Source organism: Rattus norvegicus, chromosome 2 (assembly GCF_036323735.1).
Source record: "Rattus norvegicus strain BN/NHsdMcwi chromosome 2, GRCr8, whole genome shotgun sequence".
Lineage (NCBI taxonomy): Eukaryota > Metazoa > Chordata > Mammalia > Rodentia > Muridae > Rattus > Rattus norvegicus.
In genome coordinates, this window is record NC_086020.1 from 43,542,189 (window position 1) to 43,565,929 (window position 23,741).

The window sequence follows — 23,741 nt, forward strand, 5'->3', positions numbered from 1 at the left end:
AAAGAAGTGCAGGCCGACAGGAGCCTCTCCAGTAGATCTCTCCTGAGAGACAGACCCAGAATACAGCAAATACAGAGGCGAATGCCAGCAGCAATCCACTGAACTGAGAATGGGACCCCCGTTGAAGGAATCAGAGAAAGGTCTGGAAGAGCTTAAAGGGGCTCGAGACGTCATATGAACAACAATGCCAAACAACCAGAGCTTCCAGGGACTAAGCCACTACCCAAAGACTATACATGGACTGACCCTTGGCTCCAATTTCATAGGTAGCAATGAATAGCCTAGTAAGAGCACCAGTGGAAGGGGAAGCCCTTGGTCCTGCCAAGACTGAACCCCCAGTGAACGTGATTGTTGGGGGGAGGGTGGTAATGGGGGGAGGATGGGGAGGGGAAGCCCGTATAGAAGGGGAGGGGGAGAGGTTAGGGGTATGTTGGCCCGGAAACTGGGAAGGGGAATAACAATCGAAATGTAAATAAGAAATACTCAAGTTAATAAAGATTAAAAAAATAAAATAAAAATGAAAAAATCTATAAACTTCAAAAAGGAAAAAGAAAATCATGCTGGAACACTGAGAAGAAAAGACAGAAGGCAGGTGGATCCTTTGTCTATCAGATTATGCTGGGGTCTTGAAACATTGATGCTATTCTTCCCGCCACGCAAACCTCTGACCCCAGCTATTTCAAATAAAAGGCTTTTAGCCGGAAGCTATATCTGAGCCAAGCTAAGGCTGCTCTCTGGCTCCAGAAATCAGGAGGAGCTCTGCAAAGAGACTGCTCCACTTCCCAGATCTATGTGGTCTCCCCGAATCAAGTTCACACCCAGCTCATCAGGAAGACAGTGTAAGAGGAGATATGTCCACCCAGCACCTGCTTTATAGAATGGCAGTTTCCAAATTAGAAACTTATTTTAAAAATCCGGAGCTCTGGCTTCTGTTGGAAGAGCAATTCCAACTTGGTAAACATGCAAGGAGGTTTAAAATCTGCATTCTGAAACAAGACCCTAAGTGACTTGAAGATTGGAAAGACTGGTCTGTGCTGAAGTCATAGAGCAGACTATCCCATTGAGAAAACAAAGGTGCTCACTCTGTGGAATAAATTTGTCTTCTGAAACTCCCCTTCCTCTGTCCCCTCTATGTCCCACTCACTCCAACAGAAGCTCTCTGCAAACCTCACAGCCCCTGAACATGAAGCCTTTCTCCTCTAACCATCACTTTCAACCTTTTGTGGGTGTGTCATACAAAACTCCATCTGGAACATAACTTTTTCAAACTCATAGCCTAGACTTATTACCATATTCAAAGATGCCAGCTGGACAGCAAGTAAGAAAACTGCTTCCAAATTGTGTCCTCTTGTGTCCAACTGATTGTGAATTTGTGATGACTTCATGGCAGAGATGAAATTTTATGAGTCTACATTAACCCAGCCTGGGAAAATTTCAAGAGGGGTGGTGTAGCACGGGGATGGAGGGAACCCTCCTTCCTTGTACTTGACTTAAAGGGAAGGTTAAAGGTGTGAGGGCAGAACTGTGCACAAAGTACTAGCTTCAGTGCTCTGCACTGAAGGAGAGGGAAAGAGTTCAGCATACCCAGTACCATCTCACTTCCCCTCTGATTTATGATAAAGTGTCAATAATATGCTTTAGGGGCCTGGCTCAGCCTTCCATGGGGCTTACTTTGTTTAAAGGATCCAGGCATAAAAACCTCGTCATTCACTTGTGAAAGTTCATTCATTTCTCAATGAACAAACCAATGTTTTACAATTTGACCATCATTAGAAAAGTTGGGATATTATCCCTTTAATCGTGTGAAGCTTCCCATAGACTGACAATTAGTGACGGAAAAACTTTGAAGGATTTCCTGAAGTGGAAACATGAAGTTTCTTTGGAAAGTTAGTTAGGTTAAAATAAACAATGTCTTTCTGGGGCACGCAGGTGTAAGGAAGTCCTGCTAAAGCAGACAGGTAAAAGAATCTTTTCCTGTAGCAGAGACAGGTGAAAGGATGTTTTGATATAGCAAACACATGAAAGAATGCTTGAAGAAGGAGTATAAATATGACCCTACATACAGTGGGAGAGGAACACTGAGCATTGATTTGATTTGCTCTGCCTGGATATTCTTCACTAACAATGTGCATATATTGTTATTGGTTTGCCTTGCATGGTGTTCTTGAGCTCATCTTGAGGTAAAGGTACCATTGAAAGAAGCTTGCCCAAGAACTGCTCGTGAGGTTCCTGCACCAGTTTACTGCTTCCACAGCCTCACCTCAGGCCAGTTGGTGAGCCTAATAGTTCTTTCAGGATTGGCCTACAGTTGCTGGTTTGCACCTGGCGTTGGCCAGCCTAAAGCACTGGTGTATAGCTGCTGGTTCGTGTGTGCTGTCTGCCTGCCTAGAGGACTGCTCTGCAGCTGCTGATCCATACTTGGTATTTGCTACAAGAAGGATCTGCTGCCAAAGAAGATCAATCTTGCCCCCAAGGAACTATTACTGAACAGGTTGCTTTCCCCACGTCCTAATATCTTTTTTTTTATCCACTACCTCTGCTGGGTGTTAGGCTAAAGGAGAGGCTGAATCCTTATTAAAAGTAGGTTGCAAGAAATGTACACCTACAAATGTCAGGATCCTAGAGTTTGCTTTTACTATCTGCGCTCATCTCAGAACTTTTCCAGACATCCCAATGGAGGAAGCCCGTGGTGCTAAGTAGAGGCAGAGGATGGCTGAAGAAGGATTTCCCATGCACACTACCTTCCTTGCTTGTGTGAATTGGGGAGAGTGTTGCTCCAGGTAATTGCATTTGAGTGACAAGGAGAGGAGGCCAGCTCTCCAGTTCTTAAGACTAACAATTACCTCGTTGTTGGTGGGTAGATATGAAGGGTGTATGCTTAGCGTTTTCATGGTGAACTAATAGATATTTTAAATGCTACCCAGGCATAATTTCTGGTACAATAGCAACAATGGGTGTAGCTATATGTTTGATTCAGGTGTATATAAATTCTTCCAGGCTCTGGAAAGCTTCTATAGCTATATATGGATCTGAAGAGCATGAGAGCAATCAAAGAGGTACATTACACACATGCTGCTATTTCTCAAAACAATTCTACAAAGCAAATGCAGTATTCATATTTTATAGGAACTAAAAACAAAGTCTATCACAGCTAGTTTTTCTAAAATCAAACTATCCGACTCATAAGATTCACTGTACTTTTCTGGGTTATTCTTCCTTTTGCTCTTGAGTTGCCCATGTGCTTGGCACGCTGCGAGGGATTTAATACACAAGCAGATGAATGACAGACCAAATGTCAACACAGACCTTGGCTCATGACTTGCATCAACCTGCCTATGAAACTGGCCTCTTTATCTATCATAATTGGGAAACCAGGAAGTAAGCTGGCTGCAGGTCAGACTTGAAGGAAGCCAAACGACTTGATCAAGTCTAGAAAGCTGGAGCACAGCTTCATCAATCAACTACATGGAGCTGGACTTATTTAATAACTGTTTGTATTAGTCAGGGTTCTCTAGGGTAGCAGAACTTATGGACTCTCTATATATAATTAAGGGAATTTATTGTAATGACTTACAGTTTGTAGTTTAACTAACTCAACAATGGGCAGCTGCGAATGGAGAGTCAAAAAATCTAATAGTTGCTCAGGCCCATGGAGCTAGGTGTTTTACCTGGTCTTCTGTATAAGCTGGAATCCTGAAGAAGTAGGTTCCAACAGACGTGCTGGCAAGTAAATGCAAGCAGGTGAAGAAGAAGAGAGTCTTTCTTCTTCCAATGTCCCTATGTAAGTCACCAGCAGAAGCTGTACCTCAGAATAAAGTTGTGTACCACCATGCTTGGATCTGAAACTTGCTTTGTCCCAGGCTGACCTTGAACTCAGAGATCTGCTTGCCCCAATCTCCTGAGATTAAAGGTGTGTACTACCTTGTCTGGGCCTAAGCTTTTCTTGGCTACTGTGCTTCAAAATCTCCATGTCAAGATTCAGGTCACAAACTGGTGACTTCCAACCTCAAGATCTGGATCACAGGTTTGATTGGATCTGGATTATAGTTTATTCCATATGTAGTCAAGCTGACAACTAGGAATAGCCATCACACTGGTAAACCTCCTAATTTTTGCCCCTATTTCAATTTTGGGGTCAATTGAGAAAGACAACCCATTACACCCTTAACCAATCACATGAGATTTGAGGATGCTCAGCTCCCAACTCAGCCCTCCTAGAGCATTGCCATGCCAACATCTCACCATCAAGGCACCCCTGAAGAAAGCATTTCTCATAGAACAGAAGGCCCACCCCATCATCTGCCTTTGTTGTCTATAAAATACAAATGATGTGGCTGACTCCTTTGCCATGGCTGTTCTCTCATCTTCTCTTTATGTCCACATTTGTTTTCAGTGCTGTTCTGCTGTAAATCACCAAGCAACAAAAGAAAATCTGAAAGCCCATAATGCCCTCACTGTAGAACCTATAATTATTCTTTATATCACATAGCAATTACTCAAAATACCTGATTCAAGATATTAATGTCAGGTTACTTCACTATGCACAACCACTGAAAGGCTCTTTTCCCCAAACTGTCCAGGAGGTCAGAATCATGAACTCTTTCATGTCACTGGTTCCCAGACCTCTGAGGTATTAAGACCAAAGCAATGCCAATGATAAATGCTAGTGGGTAGTTTGCAAAGGATCAACATGTTTTCTACGCCAAGATGTTTAAGATTACAGATTACGATGAAGAGAGGAAACAAGGAACTTGAATAATGTCCATCTGAATTTAAACTAGTTCTTGAAATGTAATAGGTTAGTTTTATGAAAACTAAAAACACATTGTGTGATTAATAGAGGCATCATCAAGGGAAGCTAAAGTAGGAACTCAAGGCCTGGAGGGAGAAACTAAAACAGAGATCAAAATGCTACTTTCTGGCTTAATCCTTGGTGTGCTCAACTACCTTTCCTTTACCAACCAGGACATGTGCTCAGGAATGGAGCTGTCCAGAGTGGGCTAGTCCACATCGATCTGGAAGCAAGAACATATTCCACAGATGTCCTTGAATCTATCTAATAGAGGCAATTCCTCACCCAGGATTCCCTCTTTCCAGGCACATCTAGGTGTGTGTCAAGTTGGCAAAAACTACAAACCATGACTGACCTGCCTTCCTTCAGACCCACTGGCATCTAGAGCAGAATAATTTGTATAGATAGGTTTACACTCAGCCTCATTTTCTATCTCTTTATCTTGAGCCACCACAGTGAGAAGGTTCAGGATCAGCAGAATTAGTTTTATGGTAGTAAAAGGACAAGGGAAAAATATTGGCTCCTATAAAATTAACTACCATCCATTTAGGGCATTATGGTGCTTTTTCCTTAAATATGACTAGAGAAATATTGGGTAGTTAAATGTTTAACTTGTACCATAATTTGAACTGTGTTTTATGATAGTAAATATATCTTTATAAATATATAAGGTATAACTTTAAATGAGCTGTGTAGAAAATACCAACAGGCAAAATGATGACACAGACATAGCTGTTCATATAGTAGATAAAAATCTGCCAGAGTCACCAGGAAGTATTGAGAAGAAAGTACATCTCAGGATTTTAATAGCATCTTTCTATGAACCCAGTGATGTATAGTTGTTTTGCTCTGGGGTAAGGCATCAGGTTTATGGGTATTTAATAAATAAGCTGTATGGGTTTGACTTCTCTGCGTAGCTGATTGCTGTCTAAATGCACAGATGTCTCAAAAGCACCAGGACATTCTTCAACAGTGCAGCTGTACTTGGGTAGATTACAATTCATGGGTGTGGGAGGGAAGAGAAAGAGGAGAGAGAGGGGGGGGAGCATTGTCCTGGAGATGCTTAATTCATCAATATCCTTATATCTTTTCTGTCTTATTAAACATCAGAATATCAAAATCAAACTACTTCATATAAATGATGTCTGTATGATTTAGAACTGGAAATATCTGTCCCAGAAAATAAGATAGTGCATGGGGTTCATGATATTAAGGCTGTAAGGAATAATGATTTTTAAATTGAGAACTTATGAAAAATATTATGCTAAGAACTTTGTAAACATTCTACTTATCCTTGATAGTAAGACTATAACCAAAGTAATAATGTTGTCCCCATTTTACAGTTGGGAAGATTGAGGTATGACAAAGTTGATCAACTTGTCAAAGTCAATGAAGCAACGATTTTAAAAACTCTGAGAGCTGGTTCTGAAGAATATTCTTATCACAAAATGATTTCATGATACTATTGTTTTAGGGGAATTTGGACCCACATAAGTCCAGAACAGAATTCCAGTTAAACTAACCAGTGTGTTCATACAGCCTCAACATTTTGGTTGGCAAATTTACAAACCCCATAATACAGTAGCAAGGAAGGGGTAGGGGTTTCTGTAAAGTATACAGATATAGCAGAGTCTGCACGTATCTGCAGTTGCCATGCTCACCATGAGACACTTCCTTACAATATGGTTGCAAAGACAAGATGCTTTTTTATAGTGAAGAATTATAATCAAAGTGAAAAGGAACTGTAATGAGAGATGAATGCGGGAGAGACATGCAGGGAACCACTGTAGGAAAAGGAAAGTGTGGGTAGACCCAAGACCACAGGAAACACCATTGGTCCACCAGGAAGTAGAGGATTCTTTCCAGTCTTCTCCTGATGACTCGGGGTCAAATGCTTATCCTCCACATTCTTCCTTTTCTTCACTTTCTCCTTCCTACCTAGTTTCTTGAAAAGATTTTTATTCAAGTTTTGATTTTTTCCAAGTTTGATCATTTAAAAAAAAATCATTTATCTGAGACCAGGTAGTCAGAATTGCCTCTCCTTTATGGAAGGCATTTTTCTCTGAATGCCAAAGCCTCCTATTTCAGTCATCCATATCCACCGTTGCTCAGATGGAGGGCAAAATCAAAGGAAGTCAGATTGATAAACAAGAAGTACACACGAATATGCTACAAGAAGCTATGGTAGAAAAACAAAATCAAATTCTCTCCCTCCTTTCACACTGAAAGCCTATCCCTGCTTTAAATACCTCCAGGCCTCGGCGCAGGAATCATTTCATATAAACTCTCCATCTCCTACGAAATTACCTAAAAGCTCTACCCCCCACTGTGTTTTTCCAATTATCACAGTGCTCCATCTCTCCCTTAGTATTTACCGTAATTGATATTTTTGTGTATTTAGCTTCAGTTCCAAGTCCCTTCTCAAGCACATATTATAAAGCCATTTAAGCACAGAATAAATGCCACTGAACACTGAATGCATGAACAAAGGATTCTTTTTTGTTTCACTACTCAGTTGTCATCTTAGGTATGGATAACTACAGTAAAGATTCTCAAAGTCTCCAAGACTAGGTCAGGCATATTACTTGCTCTGCATAGCATCAGATAGTGTCTACAGCCCAGTCAGATGGTTGGCCCCTGTCATGGCTCCTGGGCACCCTTCTCTACTGTACCCTCAAAACCTACTGTGGTACACAGTAGGCACTCGACAAGCATCAGTTAACATAAAATTACTAAATCAGTTACATTCGCTTCAGTGGCAGTATACCGCATTTATAAACGAAGGACAATGGCATCTATTGAGTATGAATTTCATGCTTGGATTGAAGTAAATACAAATATTTATGGGCACCTGAGGGCTGTGTATATGCTACACCATTTTACAAATGAAATGAAATAGAGGCAAAGAGAACCCAGGACTTGAAGTCACCCAGCTGCTAATAATTAAGAACAATTTAGAACCTAGATCACTAAACTCCAGAAACCCCACTCCTGCCATTCATTGGACCATTCCACCTGTATTACCAAAAACAGTTACTGATCGCACCAGGCTAACCTTTCTACCTCAGTTGTTTCCCATGTAACAGGCAGACCTGATTAGGACAGAACAGAGTCCTTGCCACCTTCTGTATCTTGTCAGACTTGGAAATTGGTTTCAACACAGTGGGATCCAGGGATGTTGCTTTCAGCCACCAACAGAGTGAAAGGTTTCATGCATCTTGACATTTCACACACATCAGCTTCCTCTTGGGAGAAAAATGAAAGCTGGCCTCTCTCAGCCTCTGAGGAAAAGCAAGTGCTAAGTTAAAAGCAACATGATGGGGAGAGGAGCCGGCAAATGACAGCAGCAAGGACGGCCCTGGCAGCTGTCACCAGTGTTTGCCATTCTCTTAAGGACCTCATCTGGGGAGAGTGTGAGCCCCTTAAAATAAACTAGAAGACTCTAAGACCATCCTTAAATCGATGAACAGAAAGACGGGACTAAATGAGCATTGAATGAAAAGCTAGGGGCAGGGCTATTGTTGCGCAGGCACACGCTCCCCCTTGCTCACACCCTGCCCTGCACGCATGCGTGCTCCCCAGCAGTGGCAGCAGCGTTCCAGAAATCTCAAGGATGGAGCACTTGAATGTGTTTTAGTTCCTGTGCATACCTGTTTTAAACACAGAACACATAATCCATGAAGTGCTCCTGGTCCCAGATAGTAAATTCTAAGCAAAATAACTGATCCCCTCCACCTCCAGAATTATACAGTTTTTGGAACAAGTAACAAAGATAATAAGCAATTATGCAGTGTAGAAAAGTAGTCACTGGGGATTAAGATATGCAGGATCTAATATTAGATGTCCCAAGGAGCCAAACGTATTTTGCCTTGCCTACAGACCTCATTTATACTTTACGGTCAAATACCTGGGCTTAGAATGTAGTGCCAGGGTTGAGGATGGCTGCTGGCATATCTCACCTGTGTCCTTGGGCCTTATTAACTTTGTGGCCTTATTTTACATTATCTATAATGCAGGGCTATAATGTTACCTTTCTTCACTGGGTTATATCAAGAAATAAAAACCTAGAGTGGTCATTACAGCTGTAATGCTAGTACTTAGGAGTTCGAGCACCACTGAGACAACATAGGGAGTTCCAGTCTAAGACAGAAATCCCCAACAAAAGCCTGTGTTATTAAGTAATTCTTAAGTACAAATGCATGTACATGTTTTACTGTATAGCTCAGTGCTAGGTCCTGGGCTCAAAAATGTTGCTATCAGTAAAACTATTAGTATAAGTGAATATCAATATGAGTTTGCTCAATGGTTTGCAATATCTTTTTCTGAGTTAGCTTTCCAAGTCCACAAATGCTGAGACACAGAAGTGCATGGAGCCTGTGTGGGACTATTTAGAATTCCAGCCTCTGTCACAGAAGAGGCCTTCCTCTGTATTACTCATGGGTTCATTTCCCTTTCACCCCAGAGAGGCTGCTCTTGTCTAGGTCAGTCAACACTGAAGCCAAGAACTTACTGAAGAAAGCTTTAAAACTGCAAGCCAACCAGTCCAGAGCTCACTTCACACCCACCTCTTTTATGTGGATCTCAACCTCTGTGCATATGTCCTATCAACAAGACCATTAGAGCCACCTCAGAGACTGCAGACAAGATCCTAAACAGCCACTTCAGAAGCAATTTAATTTCCTTTTGAATCCTTTATTTGGCAGAACTCTTGAGTGAAGTTCTTGCCCACAGCTCCCCAACCTCTTCCTCATGAGCATATGGTAATGTTTAAGTCTATCAATCTACCTGCTTCTCCCTCCCAAAAACCAAGTGCCATTGTCTTATGATCATTGGATACAACCAACTATCTCTTCAATGGCAGAGTCATCTTCTCCTCTGTTGATCTTGTCACATTTAAATAATATAGCATATTTTAAAATGACATTTTCCCTGACCTCTAGCCTAAAGCAGGATCACCATCATTTTCTCAATGAGTCTGCACTACCTCCTCAATAGATTCCAGACAGGTACTAGTGTATAAAGCATTTGATGAACTCCAATCTTTTTGTTGCTTCCTGAACAGCAGATAAATGACTGACAATAGCTTTGAAATAGTAACATCAACCTCTTCTGGAAACAGACTAGATCTGAGCAAGAGCCCTAGATGTCAACATGGAGGTCTGGCTGGAGAAAGGTCTTTTTCAAGGTTCCCCTGGCTACTTTGTAATGTCCCCAGCTCTGGAGGGTAGCCTGATATTCAAACACTCAAATTATGTTTTTCAATAACTCACAACAGTCCAGAGATCATAAATAACATACTAGTTTGCTTTTTTTTCTGTGATAAAATACAATTATCAAGAAGCAGCTTCTGGAAGACTTTATTTTGGCTAATGGTTTAAGGGGGGAGGAGTCCGTAATGGCAGGGAGGCATGAGAACAGGCAGCTAGAGCATAGAAATGGACACATTCTCAAATGAATGCAGAAAGCAGACAAAACTAACTGGAACTGAAGCAAACTTAAACCTCTCTAGGCCATCCTGTAGGCAGTTTCTCCAACCAGTCTTCACGTTCTAAATGTTCTATAATCTCCCCCAAATATTACCATGAACTGGGATTCTAGTATCTAGATATCTATGAGACACATTCCTCATTCAAAATAATGCAAAGATGGACAGGGATAGGGTTCAAGAAAGACTAAAAAGATAACCAAACAAATACCAAAACAAACAAACAACAAACACAAAGCCCAACCAACTAACCAACCAAAACAAACAAATAAGTGAAACCTCACCAGAGTAGGAAACACTGAGAGGGTCAAGAAGAGTGGAAACCATGAATGTTTGCTGTAGATTTAAAGGAAATAGTAACGCTGTCTCCCCACCTGTTCCATCATGTGTGTGAACCATATTCTCCAGGTGAGCAATTAGCCTTCCATTGGCATCACACGTGAGTTGTGGACTTGAGCAATTGGACAGAATGAGCCAGAGCTGCACTCTGTCCACAAGACCCCACTGTCAGAGTGTGGCTACCTCGGTGTCTAATTTGCAAACCTCCTAGCAGCTCTTCTGCTTACAAACATTGTTCTGAATTTCTTCCTTATTTCGAGACCCTGAAAATAAACATGAGCTATGGTTATCTCAGTTATTGATACCACACACTTTTTCATCTTGCCCTTGGGACGATGCTCACCCCAGATAGCTCTTTACAAGCCTACACCAAAATACCACAATTACATCCCCAGTTTATTCCCAGTAGCATTAAACATATGTTAGGAAAGAGAGAGAGCCAACTTAAACATTGGTAATCTCTGAAATGTTAAGGTTTTTTTTTTAACTTGAGGCTCATAAGGAGGATAATGAAATGAAACTGCAATATGAAAGGTTAATGTGATTAAGAATAAAGGAATTTTTAATATGCTAATATATCTAAAATTTATAAGTAAATAGAACTTAAGGATGGCATGTCTCTCAACAAAGTGCTAAGTTCCATAGAGTAGAGGTATAAAATGTCTAGAGTAGAGGAACAGTGGCCCATGTTTCTCATAGCCTTTATTTAAAGGCTAAAATTTTTAAAAGGCTTTATTTACATGGTTATCTGTTGATAATCCAGCAGGCAGTTTGTGGAGAGAGGAAATCTCACACAGTACATGAAGAGAAAGCAAACCACCACAGTGGAAAAGCAGGAGGCTCTCCTCTGCCTCTTCCAGTGGAGTCTCTGCCCTCTTGACGTAGAAAGATTACCTGAAATCTGGCCTCGTTTGATTTGTCTGTATTTAGTACGTTTCAGTGACAATCAGGTATGAAGTTTGTCAGTCTTGTCAGAGTCCAGCCCTTATGTGGCATGTGAATTCAGCATAGAAAAATCAGACTGGCACAAGTCCCAATGGCAGTCTTCAGGTTCTTCTCTGGCATGGACTACAATTGCATAACTTCTCTAGATCGTGTTTCCTAACTAGGTATCTTTATTGGAAGTTAAATACTGCTACGAGTTTGACTGAAGAGAAGTCTCACTTGTCCTTGGCTGGTGCCCTTGTCCAATGTGTACAGTCATCTCTGGATGGCCACCTCACTATCTGAACACTCCAGGGTATTTTTCATCACCTCACAGGACCACAGTCTTTTCAGCCTGTCTTGGTAAATGGTATATTGCAGTGGACAGAACTCCAATGGCTCCCAGACTGTGAAACTCCTTCCCTTCTTTTGGGTGAAATGTGTTTTTTTTTTTGTTGTTGTTGTTGTTATTGTCTTAGTAAATTAGTTAGACATTAACATAAGTGCATAAAATAGGCTGTGAAGGGCAGTAAATTGTTTTTAAACGACCAAGCTAGGTCAACCCATCAGGGTTAAATATAGTCACAAATAAATTGTCAGTGTTGCTAAGCAGCAATAACTATATATAAAGTGCACTTACAGCATAGAGCCGGGATCCCTGAAGTTATCGCTGAAGTGTAGACATGCTACTCTTTATCATAACTTCTCCCCAAAACCTCAACCCATATGACACTCAAACTCCTCCCCAAATGTCTTCAGTATACCAGGATGTGTGGTCCAAGATTATCACTGTCATCTTCAAGAATGTCTACTACAGCAGGAAGGTCAAACAACTACAACCATAGAAGCCAATAGACCAAACCTGAAAATCTCCTTAGGCACCCCTATGTGTGCCTAAATGACTCTGAGGTAGTCATTTAGCATACACCATTTTCAGATTAATCAGGGAAGATAATAAACATGGAGTGGGATTACCAGGAGACTAGAGAGAGAAGACACGGACAATTCCCACCCAACAATTGATATTTATATTTACCCTGTGTAGTGTTTACTTATAGAAGTGTTTGGTTTCTGTATATGCATTAAATTCTCTAACTATAGGGCACCTTCAAAAGCACAAAATCTTTCTATAGGACTTCTAAATATTTCCTACTCAGTATACCAGATTCTCTATCTGTATAAAACTAATTTTCACACCCTACAATCATAAGTGCACGAAAACCCCCAGTGTAGCCAAACAAGAAGAATGGGGTGGCACTTTTGTTACTTGGTTGGCTTAGGGACATTTGGGAGTCACAGCTTTTGTGGGTTTTTTTTCTCCTAAGAGACAGACAATATTATTTTGTATTTAAGCTGACCTCAAACTTCTACTGCCATAGTCCTCCCAGGTGTGTTCCCCATAGCAAACAAGATTATGTTTTGATGGTGAAAATATAGATGAGATTAAACTAGTGTCAGGAATAAGTAGACAGAAAAGTTGTGAGCTTCAAGATAGCTGGTTTTGGGGGTGCAGGCGTCTCTAGGATGAGTTAGTTGAGTTCTGAAATGAAGTAGGATGTTGGGCTGCCCTGGGAAGACACAAGGCAGCTTTCACAGTGACACAGCTTCTGGAACCGGGAACAAGTCCAAGAGGAATGCCATTAGAAACTACACAGTGGTCACAGAAATTGGGACTCATGAGGTTAGAGAAAGCGGGAGGGTCTGTAGACCCTGAGGTGGGCTCTGTACGCTTCTGGTGGTACAGCATCACCCCAAAGTAAGAAAACACAGAAGGAGCCAAGCCTTAATCTCTAAGAGCAGACAGTGAGTTAGCTCTGGCCTAGAAGCAACACTATTTTAAGAAAAATACCCATGTAAGCATAAAAATAATCTTTTTATTTATTTTTTGAGATATATTAGCTTTGTATTAAGGACAGATAATGTTACATCTCAACAAATAGTTATGTCAGCAGCCTAGATTTAGGAAACCAGTAACAACTATAGGGCAATCTAGCAAACCACGCTAGTGTACAGGGATTGTTTTCAAATATCTCTAAAGAACAAAGAAGAGGAAGAAGCTTGGGAGTGTCTGCCTGGAAAACACTGGCTGCTCTTTCTGATGATTTATACGACTATGATGCTAAGAGATATATGGTTTCCAGATTAACTAATTTTTTTCACCCACCAAAGCCCCTGGACGTCAAGAGAGCATTCTTAAAATCGCATATGAAGCTTATGTTTGACTGGATTACCAAGGTAGAATGTAACAGGCCCTGCATATGGAGCCATGGACTCCATCTTTCAGTCTGCACGTACTGAGGGTTGTGTGACCATCGACTGAAGGCAAACTCATAACCAAGCACCCACACACAGACACTGCACCCTAAATTGACTCTGGGGAGATGCTAAGCCTGGAGCTGAACCACCCCAAGCATTTACATAAGTTCTAGTTAGAACGAGAAGATTCCAGATGTAGCATAAATCAAATGGTCATCATCTGCTCTCAGACAGTTGACCATGTGTATTCCTGCATCTTCTTGCATCTTTAAATTTTATCCCTAAGACCTTTAAGATGGTTAAAGTTCATGCAGTTTATATAAACATTTTAATATGGGTTGTTCTATATTTTTTTAAGGTCTAAATGCCACAGTCTGGGATTTGTCTCCCTTTAACTTTCTATATTTAACCGAAGAGGCATCAGTCCTGCAGATCAGCCCTCTATCAACACCAAATGATACTGTCTCTCAAGGAGGCAGACAACTCTCCTGGAAAATACCTGTCTATTGCTTCAATCAATTTGAGTGGCAGGAGGGGGTCCAAACCTACTATCGAGTCATTCCATCTGTAAACTTAGGAACACCGGGATCTTCATAAGATGTTTATTATATAGAATTTGTCTGATGAAATCCGGTATCTTAGTTACTTTGTCACTTGGGGCTGCTATTTTTCTTCTTTCTTACTCTCTAGTTTTCTAAATTTATGCCAACAATTTAGTTATCTAGCCAGATGACTTCAGAATTTTGTGAGGAACCTTCTTTTATGCATTTTGCTTCTTGTATTTTCTGTTATTTGATCATACAAATATGGTTTTCAGAGCTGAAACACCAAGGTTGTTAAGTATAAAAAGATTACTCTCAAAGTTAGGCCAAGGACTCGCCAGGAAGTAGCCCTCCTTTTCCCTATATTCTATCATCTTCCCTTTTGCAATGCCCAAGTCAGGCTGACTCCTGTGCCCCGAAAGACAAGATACATATGTATTATCTGTTTAAGTACATCTTATAAAATGAACCACAAAAGGACTTAACAGACTTTCTCAAGGTCACGCATATGGAGACAGAGACAAACTCTCGCTGAGTGCCCCCACCCCACCCCCAGACACAGGATCTTAGATTTCTTCTCTTCTAAAGACTGACGAAGAGCATCATATGACAATAAGTATGTCAGTGCCCATACCTTCAAAAGCATTGCCTCACTCTCTGAAACACAATGTTCTCCAGCAAAAGGGCTAGAAATCAAAGCTCAAGGACCCCACGGAGACCCAACAAAGTAGAATTTTTCCCCCTGCAGACTTGTATGTCCAACGCCCCCAGAGTGAAGGATGATGTCAGTTCAAAGTCACTTACCCAAATCTGAAGCTTGATTCTCTTTTCATTTTTGAAGACAGTTTTTACTTTGAAATCGATGCCGACCGTGCTGACAAAGGCGGACGTGAAGGAGTCATCAGCATAGCGGAACAGGAAGGATGTTTTGCCCACGCTGCTATTGCCAATGATCAGCAACTTGAACATGTAGTCGAAGTTCTGGTCAGAAGAGTCTTTCTGACCAAACCTGGCATCTTGTGCCGAGGCCATCTGTGGGGGAAGGGAGTTTGGATCAGTTTCCCATTCGCTACGAAGCAGACTCATTATTGCCCTTGCCGGAAACAGATGTCAGAGACTCGGGAAGCAAGGAGCGAGCACTTTCCTATCCCCTCTGATGCTGGTATCCATGGCAGTAATTCCCAGCTGGAGGACAGAATAGCAAGTCTTACAGCTCTTTCCAGCTGTGTTGGTGCGTGTCACTCTTCAGCATTTGCAAGCAATCAAAGGCACCAGAGGCACCAAAGGCGCCAACTCTCAAAGTAACATGAAAAGCAAAGCTAGGAGGAGTTTGCTGGGTCTGAGGGCTCTGAAACTTTGTTATCTCAGTTAGGGGGGCTTCAAACTGACAGAACAGGGCTTCTCTTCCAAAAATGTGGTTATTAGTCTTTCCTAGAAAAAAATTCTAAGCACATCTCTATCTTATCTATTAACTTTGTATCAAATCACCATCCCAATTTACACGTCAGTTTCCTTCAGATTAAAAACGATAATGATAAATGCATATGGTTCCAAATGTACCAGGCATTGCTCATTTACTTAACCCTCATATGAGGGTTAGATATGAGGTAGGTACCTTGTCCCTATTAAAATGAGCTGTGGAAATATGAGATAATGCACTCAAGTCTATTCAGATTGTAAGCAATAAATGCAGGCTTCTAAACCAGGCAATCAGTGCCGGGGAACACATTCCTTACCTGAGCCCCATTTCCCAGTGACATCTATAGAATAAGCACAGTACTCCAAAAGGGCATATTGGGAGGCACTTCTTGCCAGGAGCATGGTGAACTACACCTGGTTTCAAGCACTGATTCTGTGAACCAGGGCTTACCATCTTTGTGGACTTAGCTTTATTGATTTTTAATATTCTTCATCGTATAGTTGTTTTACTCTCTAAGAACATGTACATGAACATAATATATCTTGTGGACTTATTTTAATTGATATGCTACAGTTTCCCCTATCACATTTAATAAAGGGACATAGTACCTACCCTGACTGCTCATGAAAATGATAGAAAAAAAGACCTCTGTAAATCAGACCTGTAACTCGGAATAGTGTCAAGATTAGTTTGTTGTTGAGTATAAATGCCTTAGATAGATGTTTATTCTTCCTTATTTTCTTGATAATTCTGCTATGTATCAAAGCAGTATTGTACCACTTCTAAGTACTAGTCTGGCTCAGGAGAGAAACAAGCATTTTGGATGGTGAGCCCATTTGCTTCAGCACCTTTCTGATGCTATGAATTATCTGGCAATTGCTGTTAGTCAATGTGCTAGCCACAAAGAACACATGGAGATTTAAACTACACTAAAATTAAACAGAATTTAAAATATGGTTTTTAAAATCACACTATGTATATTTCAAGCATAACAACCCCTCCTCCCCCACATACTCAGCAGCTAATGTACTGGATAGTTATATACAAGACAACAGCGCCATTGCTGCAAGTTCTGTTGAAAATGCTAGGCTAGGCATTTTCCCATAAAAGCTGGATAATATTCATTGTATCCCTTCTTGAGAATTTAGTATGGTTTGATGTTCATGAGATGGAGGCTTGGTTTCCCCATCTGAGGTGGCAAGCACTTTAAAGGTGGAATCCAGTATGAAACAGGCCACGGAACCCTACTCACAGAAGAGAGTAATGCAAATTCTCAAGGAACCTTGCTTAATTTCCACAACAACATGTTGTTACAACAAAACAAGCCTGGCCTTGAATCTTTCTGGCTTCCTATCTCATCCAATTATCTCTGACTCTTACATGTATTCATGTCATGATGCCATCCCACATTCTGAGATAGAGCTAGAAGACCATCCCTAGAGGGCCTACAGAGGCTGACACCATGCGTCCAAACCTCTAAAGTGTGTGCTTGATATGCCCTGTTTCTTTATAAAGTATCCAGCACCAGGTATTTTGTGGCAGCAACAGAAAATAGAATAATCCTAGAACAAGGTATAGAAGAAGCTCCCGTAGGGGGTAGACTGGCGAAACAATAAATAACACTTGGGCTCATCTAAGACACCGAGGATGATACGAATTGCCTGAAGCCAGGAGAGACAGAGCTAAGGGGGGATTCACAGCAGAAAGTGGAGAAAGGGATACTAAGAAAACATACCATCCTTCTCCACATCCTTACTGTCAGCAGGAGAGTGCTGCAGTTGTTTGTATAAAAGTAACACAAAGGGAATTTCTGTGTCTATCACAAAAGTTAAAGGTGATAAAAATTCTGATGGAACTTCATATTCTTATGCTAATACAAATGTAAGCATTTCTTGTATATCCATGTGATCACAACGGTACATCCAGGGAAAGGTGAAACCTTAGAGGGAGTGTTTCCTAGTGTGTTAATCAGGGCCCATAAACAGGTAACATCACCTTTCTTGGTAGTTGGGCAACGTACATGCCTCACCTAGCATTGGCAGCCAAAGGTAATGTTGGCTCACAACTTATTATTTTAATGAGATTGTTTATGAACAATGAATGGCTTACCACATCCTAATAGGAAGGCAGTTGAGTTGTGCTTGTTGTTGTTGTTGTTTTGTTGTTGTTGTTGTTGTTGTTGTTGTATTTTTACTTTTGCTACTGCCATTCCTACAAATAAAGACCGTTCACCAATTACTGAACCTCATGAGATGCTATTCCAGCAAGTCTGTAAGTGCCCTTCATTAACAAGGTCCTTTGAAGTCATGAACCAGCTTAAATACTGGATAAGGGTTCAGGATATTCAGCGAAGCCACAGTCAGAAAAGAGAGTTTGAATTTCACAGAACCACGTGGCCTATTAGTCTACCGCATTCTTCAGACTAGAGCAGTAAGGAGGCATGCCAACAAGGTACTGTGTTCCTCCGAATGTCTTAAAAGAATACATGGTGCAAGCGACCACTATAAATAAACTATATTGATTCTAGAAACTGAAGCAATATAGGCATCATGAATAGAGAGAGATTTAAATGTAATTGTGAGGATTTAGTTGGGGACATAAGATTTATCTGGGAAGCACCAGCTATAAGTTCAAGAGCTAATGGATCAGTGTTGAAAGTGAACCACAGGATGGAATGGTATTCAATATGAACACAGTGGCCCTGGGGGACTTTGCAGCTCTAGAGGGATTCTACTGATGGCAGAGATTTGGGAATGTTTCTTTACTCTTCCTTTCTCCTTTCCCATTTCTTCCTTTCTTCCTTTCCTTTATTTTTCTTCGTTTCTTTAATTTTTCTTTTTGTTTAAAAAAAAAAAAGATAAACTGGTATGTTACCCAGACTGGCCTCAAACCCCTGGCTTCAAGGGATTGATCTCCTGCCTCAACTTCCAAGTGATGAATTAATTAGAAAAAAATTTCCAATTCCATTTACTTTAAAGATATCTCTCCTCTCTCTCTCTCTCTCTCTCTCTCTCTCTCTCTCTCTCTCTCTCCTTACTGTTTCTTACTTCATATCTTCAGTAAAGCGTACAAAATCACAAGTGTATCTGCAGCAAACACATGAACATATGTATGTTTTGTAAAATTTCAAACTAATGAAATAAATCCTGGTTCAAAAGATGAGAAAGAGACATCTTTAATCTTGCCAAGAATAAACATTCATTTGCTCAGTCTACAGCTGCATTTGAATGTCACTGGGGCTTAGCCACAATCGCTATGTGAATTTAATGACATTTCTAAATACTAAGCTGTGTAGATGTTCTAGAAAATTTATGGGAGAATGGAACTGAAACTTGAAAACAGGGATAGGCAGGAAGTTGTCTATTAGACAGCAAGTCAGTTTTCATAAAACATAAGTTATTAATGTCTCAAACACATCGATTTTCAAGTTTAAAAGCAAGAAAGAATCACAGGATTACAAGGCCCTTCAGCACAGGGCTGTGTACCACCAATGCCATGAGACCCTTCTGTGCTTTCTTTATGTCTCCAGTCAATATCCTAGCCACACAGTGCACACAGTAGGCCCACTGCTATAATCCACTGTACTGCAAAACAGCTCCTCACACTGTGGAGTTCTTCCTTGTTTTGAGTTGAAGCACACTTCCCCGTAGCCTCTGCCTGGGGGTTTTTAGATGATGCCTTATGAATCAGGAGTCAGTCTCTTTTGCACCTGAGAGAATTTGAGGCACCTTAAAAACAAATGAGCACTCATTCTAGGTGTTTTTCTTTTTCCTACTTGTGGTGGTTTGAATATGCTTGACCCAGGGCATAGCACGGTAAAGGGGCAAGGCCTTGTTGAAGTAGGTGTGGTCTTGTTGGAGCTGTGTCCTTGTTGGTCACTCTGGGGGTGGGCTTTGAGACCCTCCTCCTGGGTGCCTGGGAGTCAATCTTCTCCGAGCAGCCTTCAGATGAAGATGTAGATCTCAGCTCCTCCTGGACCATGCCTGCCTGGGTGTTGCCATACTTTCTGCACTGATGATAATAGACTGATAATAGATTATCTGAACCTGTAAGCCAGCCCCAATTAGATATTGACCTTATAAGAGTCGCCTTGGTCATGGTGTCTCTTCACAGTGATGGAAACCCTAACTAAGGCAGTGCTTGATAATTTCAGCTCCCTTTGCCCTCTTCCTACTCCAGGACAGGCCTGAAAACTCCCACACATCCTGCTTGATTAAAACTGACTTTTCTGCAGATTGTCTGGCTCCCTCGTGCATATCCCGGGATCAGCCGAATGTTCCCAATATTCATTTGGTCAGTTCACAGAACAACGAGAGTATTACATCCTATCCAACATTTCAGCAAAGTCTCGTGAAGTGCACCGCACTCTTTTCTGTTATGTTGTTAACTACTATGATCAGTAGTCTATCTATTCCCACTGTACTTGGTAATTTACAGTTATTAATTAACCTTTACATTTAATGTATCCAATTTTCTTTATTTCAATTACTATCTGATAATTTTATGTCATTTCACTCAACACATGTTATCCCTTTCAGATTAAGTTATATTTAAATTCTATCACTGACATGGTTTAGTAAGACCATAATCAAAACATGAATCAGTTTGTACACAAAGAATTATGAACTCTTCAACTACTGAATACACAAACTTATGGGTGAGACCATCACCATTCATCACTATGGACCTCAGAATGTTTGATGCACATCTTGAACTCTTAAGAAGTAATGCCTTCGGTTGGGGATTTAGCTCAGTGGTAGAGTGCTTGCCTACCAAGCCCAAGGCCCTGGGTTCGGTCCCCAGCTCTGAAAAAAAGAAAAAAGAAAAAAAAAAGAAGTAATGCCTTCAAGAAGACACTACACCATCCCCCTAAGGTCCTATGGTTTGATAAAGAATAGACCATTTACTAAACTGAAGCGCTACTATAAATCTCAGTTTGGTTTCCCCACAATTCCTACTGACTAGAGAGAGACCAAACAAATTACTTCTCATCCTCACAAAGACACACAGCCTAGGTAAAAAGTTTTGAAATTTGATATCTTAAAACAAATTACTTTCAAAGATTTGCTTATATAGTTGAGCATCTGTTGTGGTTTGCCTGAAGTTATCTGTATTTTGATGTTAATTCCACTGCCCCAAGGACAGCTGCCCTGTCACATACTCAGGAATCAGGTGACTTGATCAGAACCTTTTCCCCATTGAATTTGTAAAGTACAGGTGAGGGGCAGGTACAGGATAGAAGGAAGCCTGTCATTGGAGGATAAGGAAGGATGGGCAGGACAGAAGTTTGAAGGAAGAGAAGAGAGAGGAGGAGAGAGGAGAGGAAGAGAGGGGAGAGAAGCCATGGCAGGACAAGATGGCAGGTGATGTTAAGATTCTGCTCTGTGTATTTACAGGTTGCTATTAATGTTCTCAAGGGATGGATTGTATGTTTAAGTGGGTAATTATATCTTACCAATTGGGTCAAAGATTATTGTGTTGTGTGTTCTTTTATGTGAGGGTTTGAGTGTAAGAAAGTGTGCGGCTGGGATGTGTTTCCGCCAAGATATCTAGCAGATATCTTGGGGCACCGAGGTGCAGACCTAGCGGGGTAAAAGACAACCATACTCTTTTTTATTTTCATATTATTACAACAACAAACATCTAAACTGCCCTAAGACATTGTATGGATCTGATGAGTATTGTCTACCTCCCACTATTGATAATGGCCTGGTGGTATGTGAGAAGAGGGATGAATGGTACATTTTGTTTTAAATTCACCTTTGAAATTAGAAAGGTAAATTTGAGGATGGAACCTGTATGCTAAAAGTTCAGAAACAGAGTAGTTTTTATATCATAATCATTATCACTAAAAAATTAATATTAGTAACCTTATGATGTTATTGTTCCAGGTAACTACAAGGAAAAGTCTGAAGACAGGAGTGGGTAAATGACTACTCATAGAGGCAAAGGGGAAGGGGGGAAAGAGAATGGGATAGGGGGATTGGTGGGAGTGTAACCGGAAAGGGGGCTATCCTTTGAAATGTAAATGAGTAAAATGATTAATTAAACATTTTAAAAACAAAGTCAAGACTATTAACAGATTACTAAAGGTGTGTCATTGGATCCTGTGCTGTGCCTCATAGTGAAAGCCCTCATATGTGCACAAATGTACCTGTTTCCCAGCCTGTCTCTGAAAACCTGTTAGACTTTTGATGCTTTGAAGTCTCTGGCTGGTGCTTTATCCATGGGATTTCTACTGTTTGCTCTACTGGGATCTAGCTGAAAAGTGGCAAGACACTACCCATGCTAAGCTTACACCTCAGCATGGAGCTGAGAGGGTGTTTTTCAGGATATGGGAAGTTGCCAAGACAAAACTCCTACCCTGGTTCTGAAGCAAAGAGCCTAGGGAAACGGTGGCAACATTTGGAAATCATTGTCTCTTTACTTAAGCAGAGAATGTATTTCCCACAGGATTCTTGGGATACCTTGCCAACTTACATAACATTTCCAGGACTCAACTCTCCACTCATGTTAAGGGATCCCTATGTTCTTCTTTCACGGTTGTCTTTAAGCCCTCACCTTTCTCTACTTATTCATAAGTTCTTGAGCAGATACTGACAGCCCATGTACAGAACACACAGCTCAGAACAGCATCACCTGGAAGGATGGCCCTATACACATGTGCACACCTAATCCCGTCACCATGCCCAAAAGGTTTCATCATTAACATTCCCACTCTATAGGCAGACTGGTATAGTTTAGAGTTACTATTTCCTCTCCTATGCTGGAACCATGAGAATGTTCTTCTCTGATCTTTACTCTAAGGTCGGGTTTACACAACTGTAGCTGGTTAACATGGGAACCCTTTGGCATTTGGCTCTTGGACATGTTGGCACTGATCATGTAGCAGTTTATTAGATGTAGTTTTGATCCTCCCCTCAACTATCATCTACATAATGTTTTGTGTGACAGTTTTCATTCTGTGAAGGTGTGATTCTCTGTGTCCAACTGTCTATCTTCTCCCTCAGACAGCAGATAGCCCTGTTTGCTGAAATTCTTTAATGGAACAGAGAGATTTTTCATTTTTAGTATTCTTATGCTTATTTTTGGATGTCAACTTGACTAACCCCTGGAATTAATCAAATACCCAAGATTCTGGGCACACCTATGAGGGGTTTTTGTTAACTGAGTCATTTGAGGTAGGAAGATCCACCTTAAATCCCTATTCTTTGAGGACAGAAGAGAAACCTTTAATCTGGGCCACACCTTCTCATGGCAGCCTATATAAAGGACAATGGAGAAGGAAGCATTTGTTCTTTGTCTTCCTGCTCTTGGCCTTGATGACAAGCCCATTGCTTCACTGGCATTAGAGCCTATTCTTTGGGATCCCAGTATATACAAAAGACCAGCTGAGACACCCAGCCTTGTAGACTGGGCAACTACTAGATTCTTGGATTTCCCTTTGGTATATAGCCATTGTTGGACAACCTGTAAGCCACTCTAATAAATACCATGCATATATGCATGTGTATACATATGTATGTGAATGTACATATATTCATTCATTCATTTATTCAATCGGTTCTGTTTCTTTAGAGAACTCTGACTAATGCAAGTCTAGTCAACTTGGTTGTTGTGGTGTAAAGACAAGAATGGCGTCCAAGCTACCTCGCAGTAGCAGAAATTATCGTTCCAATTTTGAAGATGAAATTAAGATGTGGAAAGGAAGGCCAAGTGAAAGCAACCATATTTCATAAGATAACTCAACTTCTCAGCCTGAGTGCTGAGCCCTCTCTGCCTGGACCAAATGTGTCCATTAAGGGTTAGCAACATTACAGGATCAGTTAGTTCATTTTATCCTTACCCAATCAAATCTGAAATTTAAAAGACAAAGGATAATGGAAGAGGTAAGTAAACTTCTGAAAAGGAACATTGAGTCCTTTTTTTAAAGAAAGGCATATATCATGCATGCAAGGTATGATGTACAAATGAGGATGTGCC

General features: G+C 40.8%; 1 protein-coding gene across 4 annotated transcripts in view; it reads right to left on the reverse strand.

Annotated features, from left to right (window-relative positions):
- Positions 1–23,741, reverse strand: part of Rab3c (RAB3C, member RAS oncogene family) — a 223,405-nt gene that overhangs the window by 188,367 nt on the left and 11,297 nt on the right. For 3 of the 4 annotated variants that reach the window (XM_008760719.4, XM_039101613.2, NM_133536.2), the window contains 1 exon segment: positions 15,143–15,370. In XM_008760719.4, the coding sequence (XP_008758941.1) occupies positions 15,143–15,370 (228 nt within the window). 4 annotated transcript variants of the gene reach the window in all.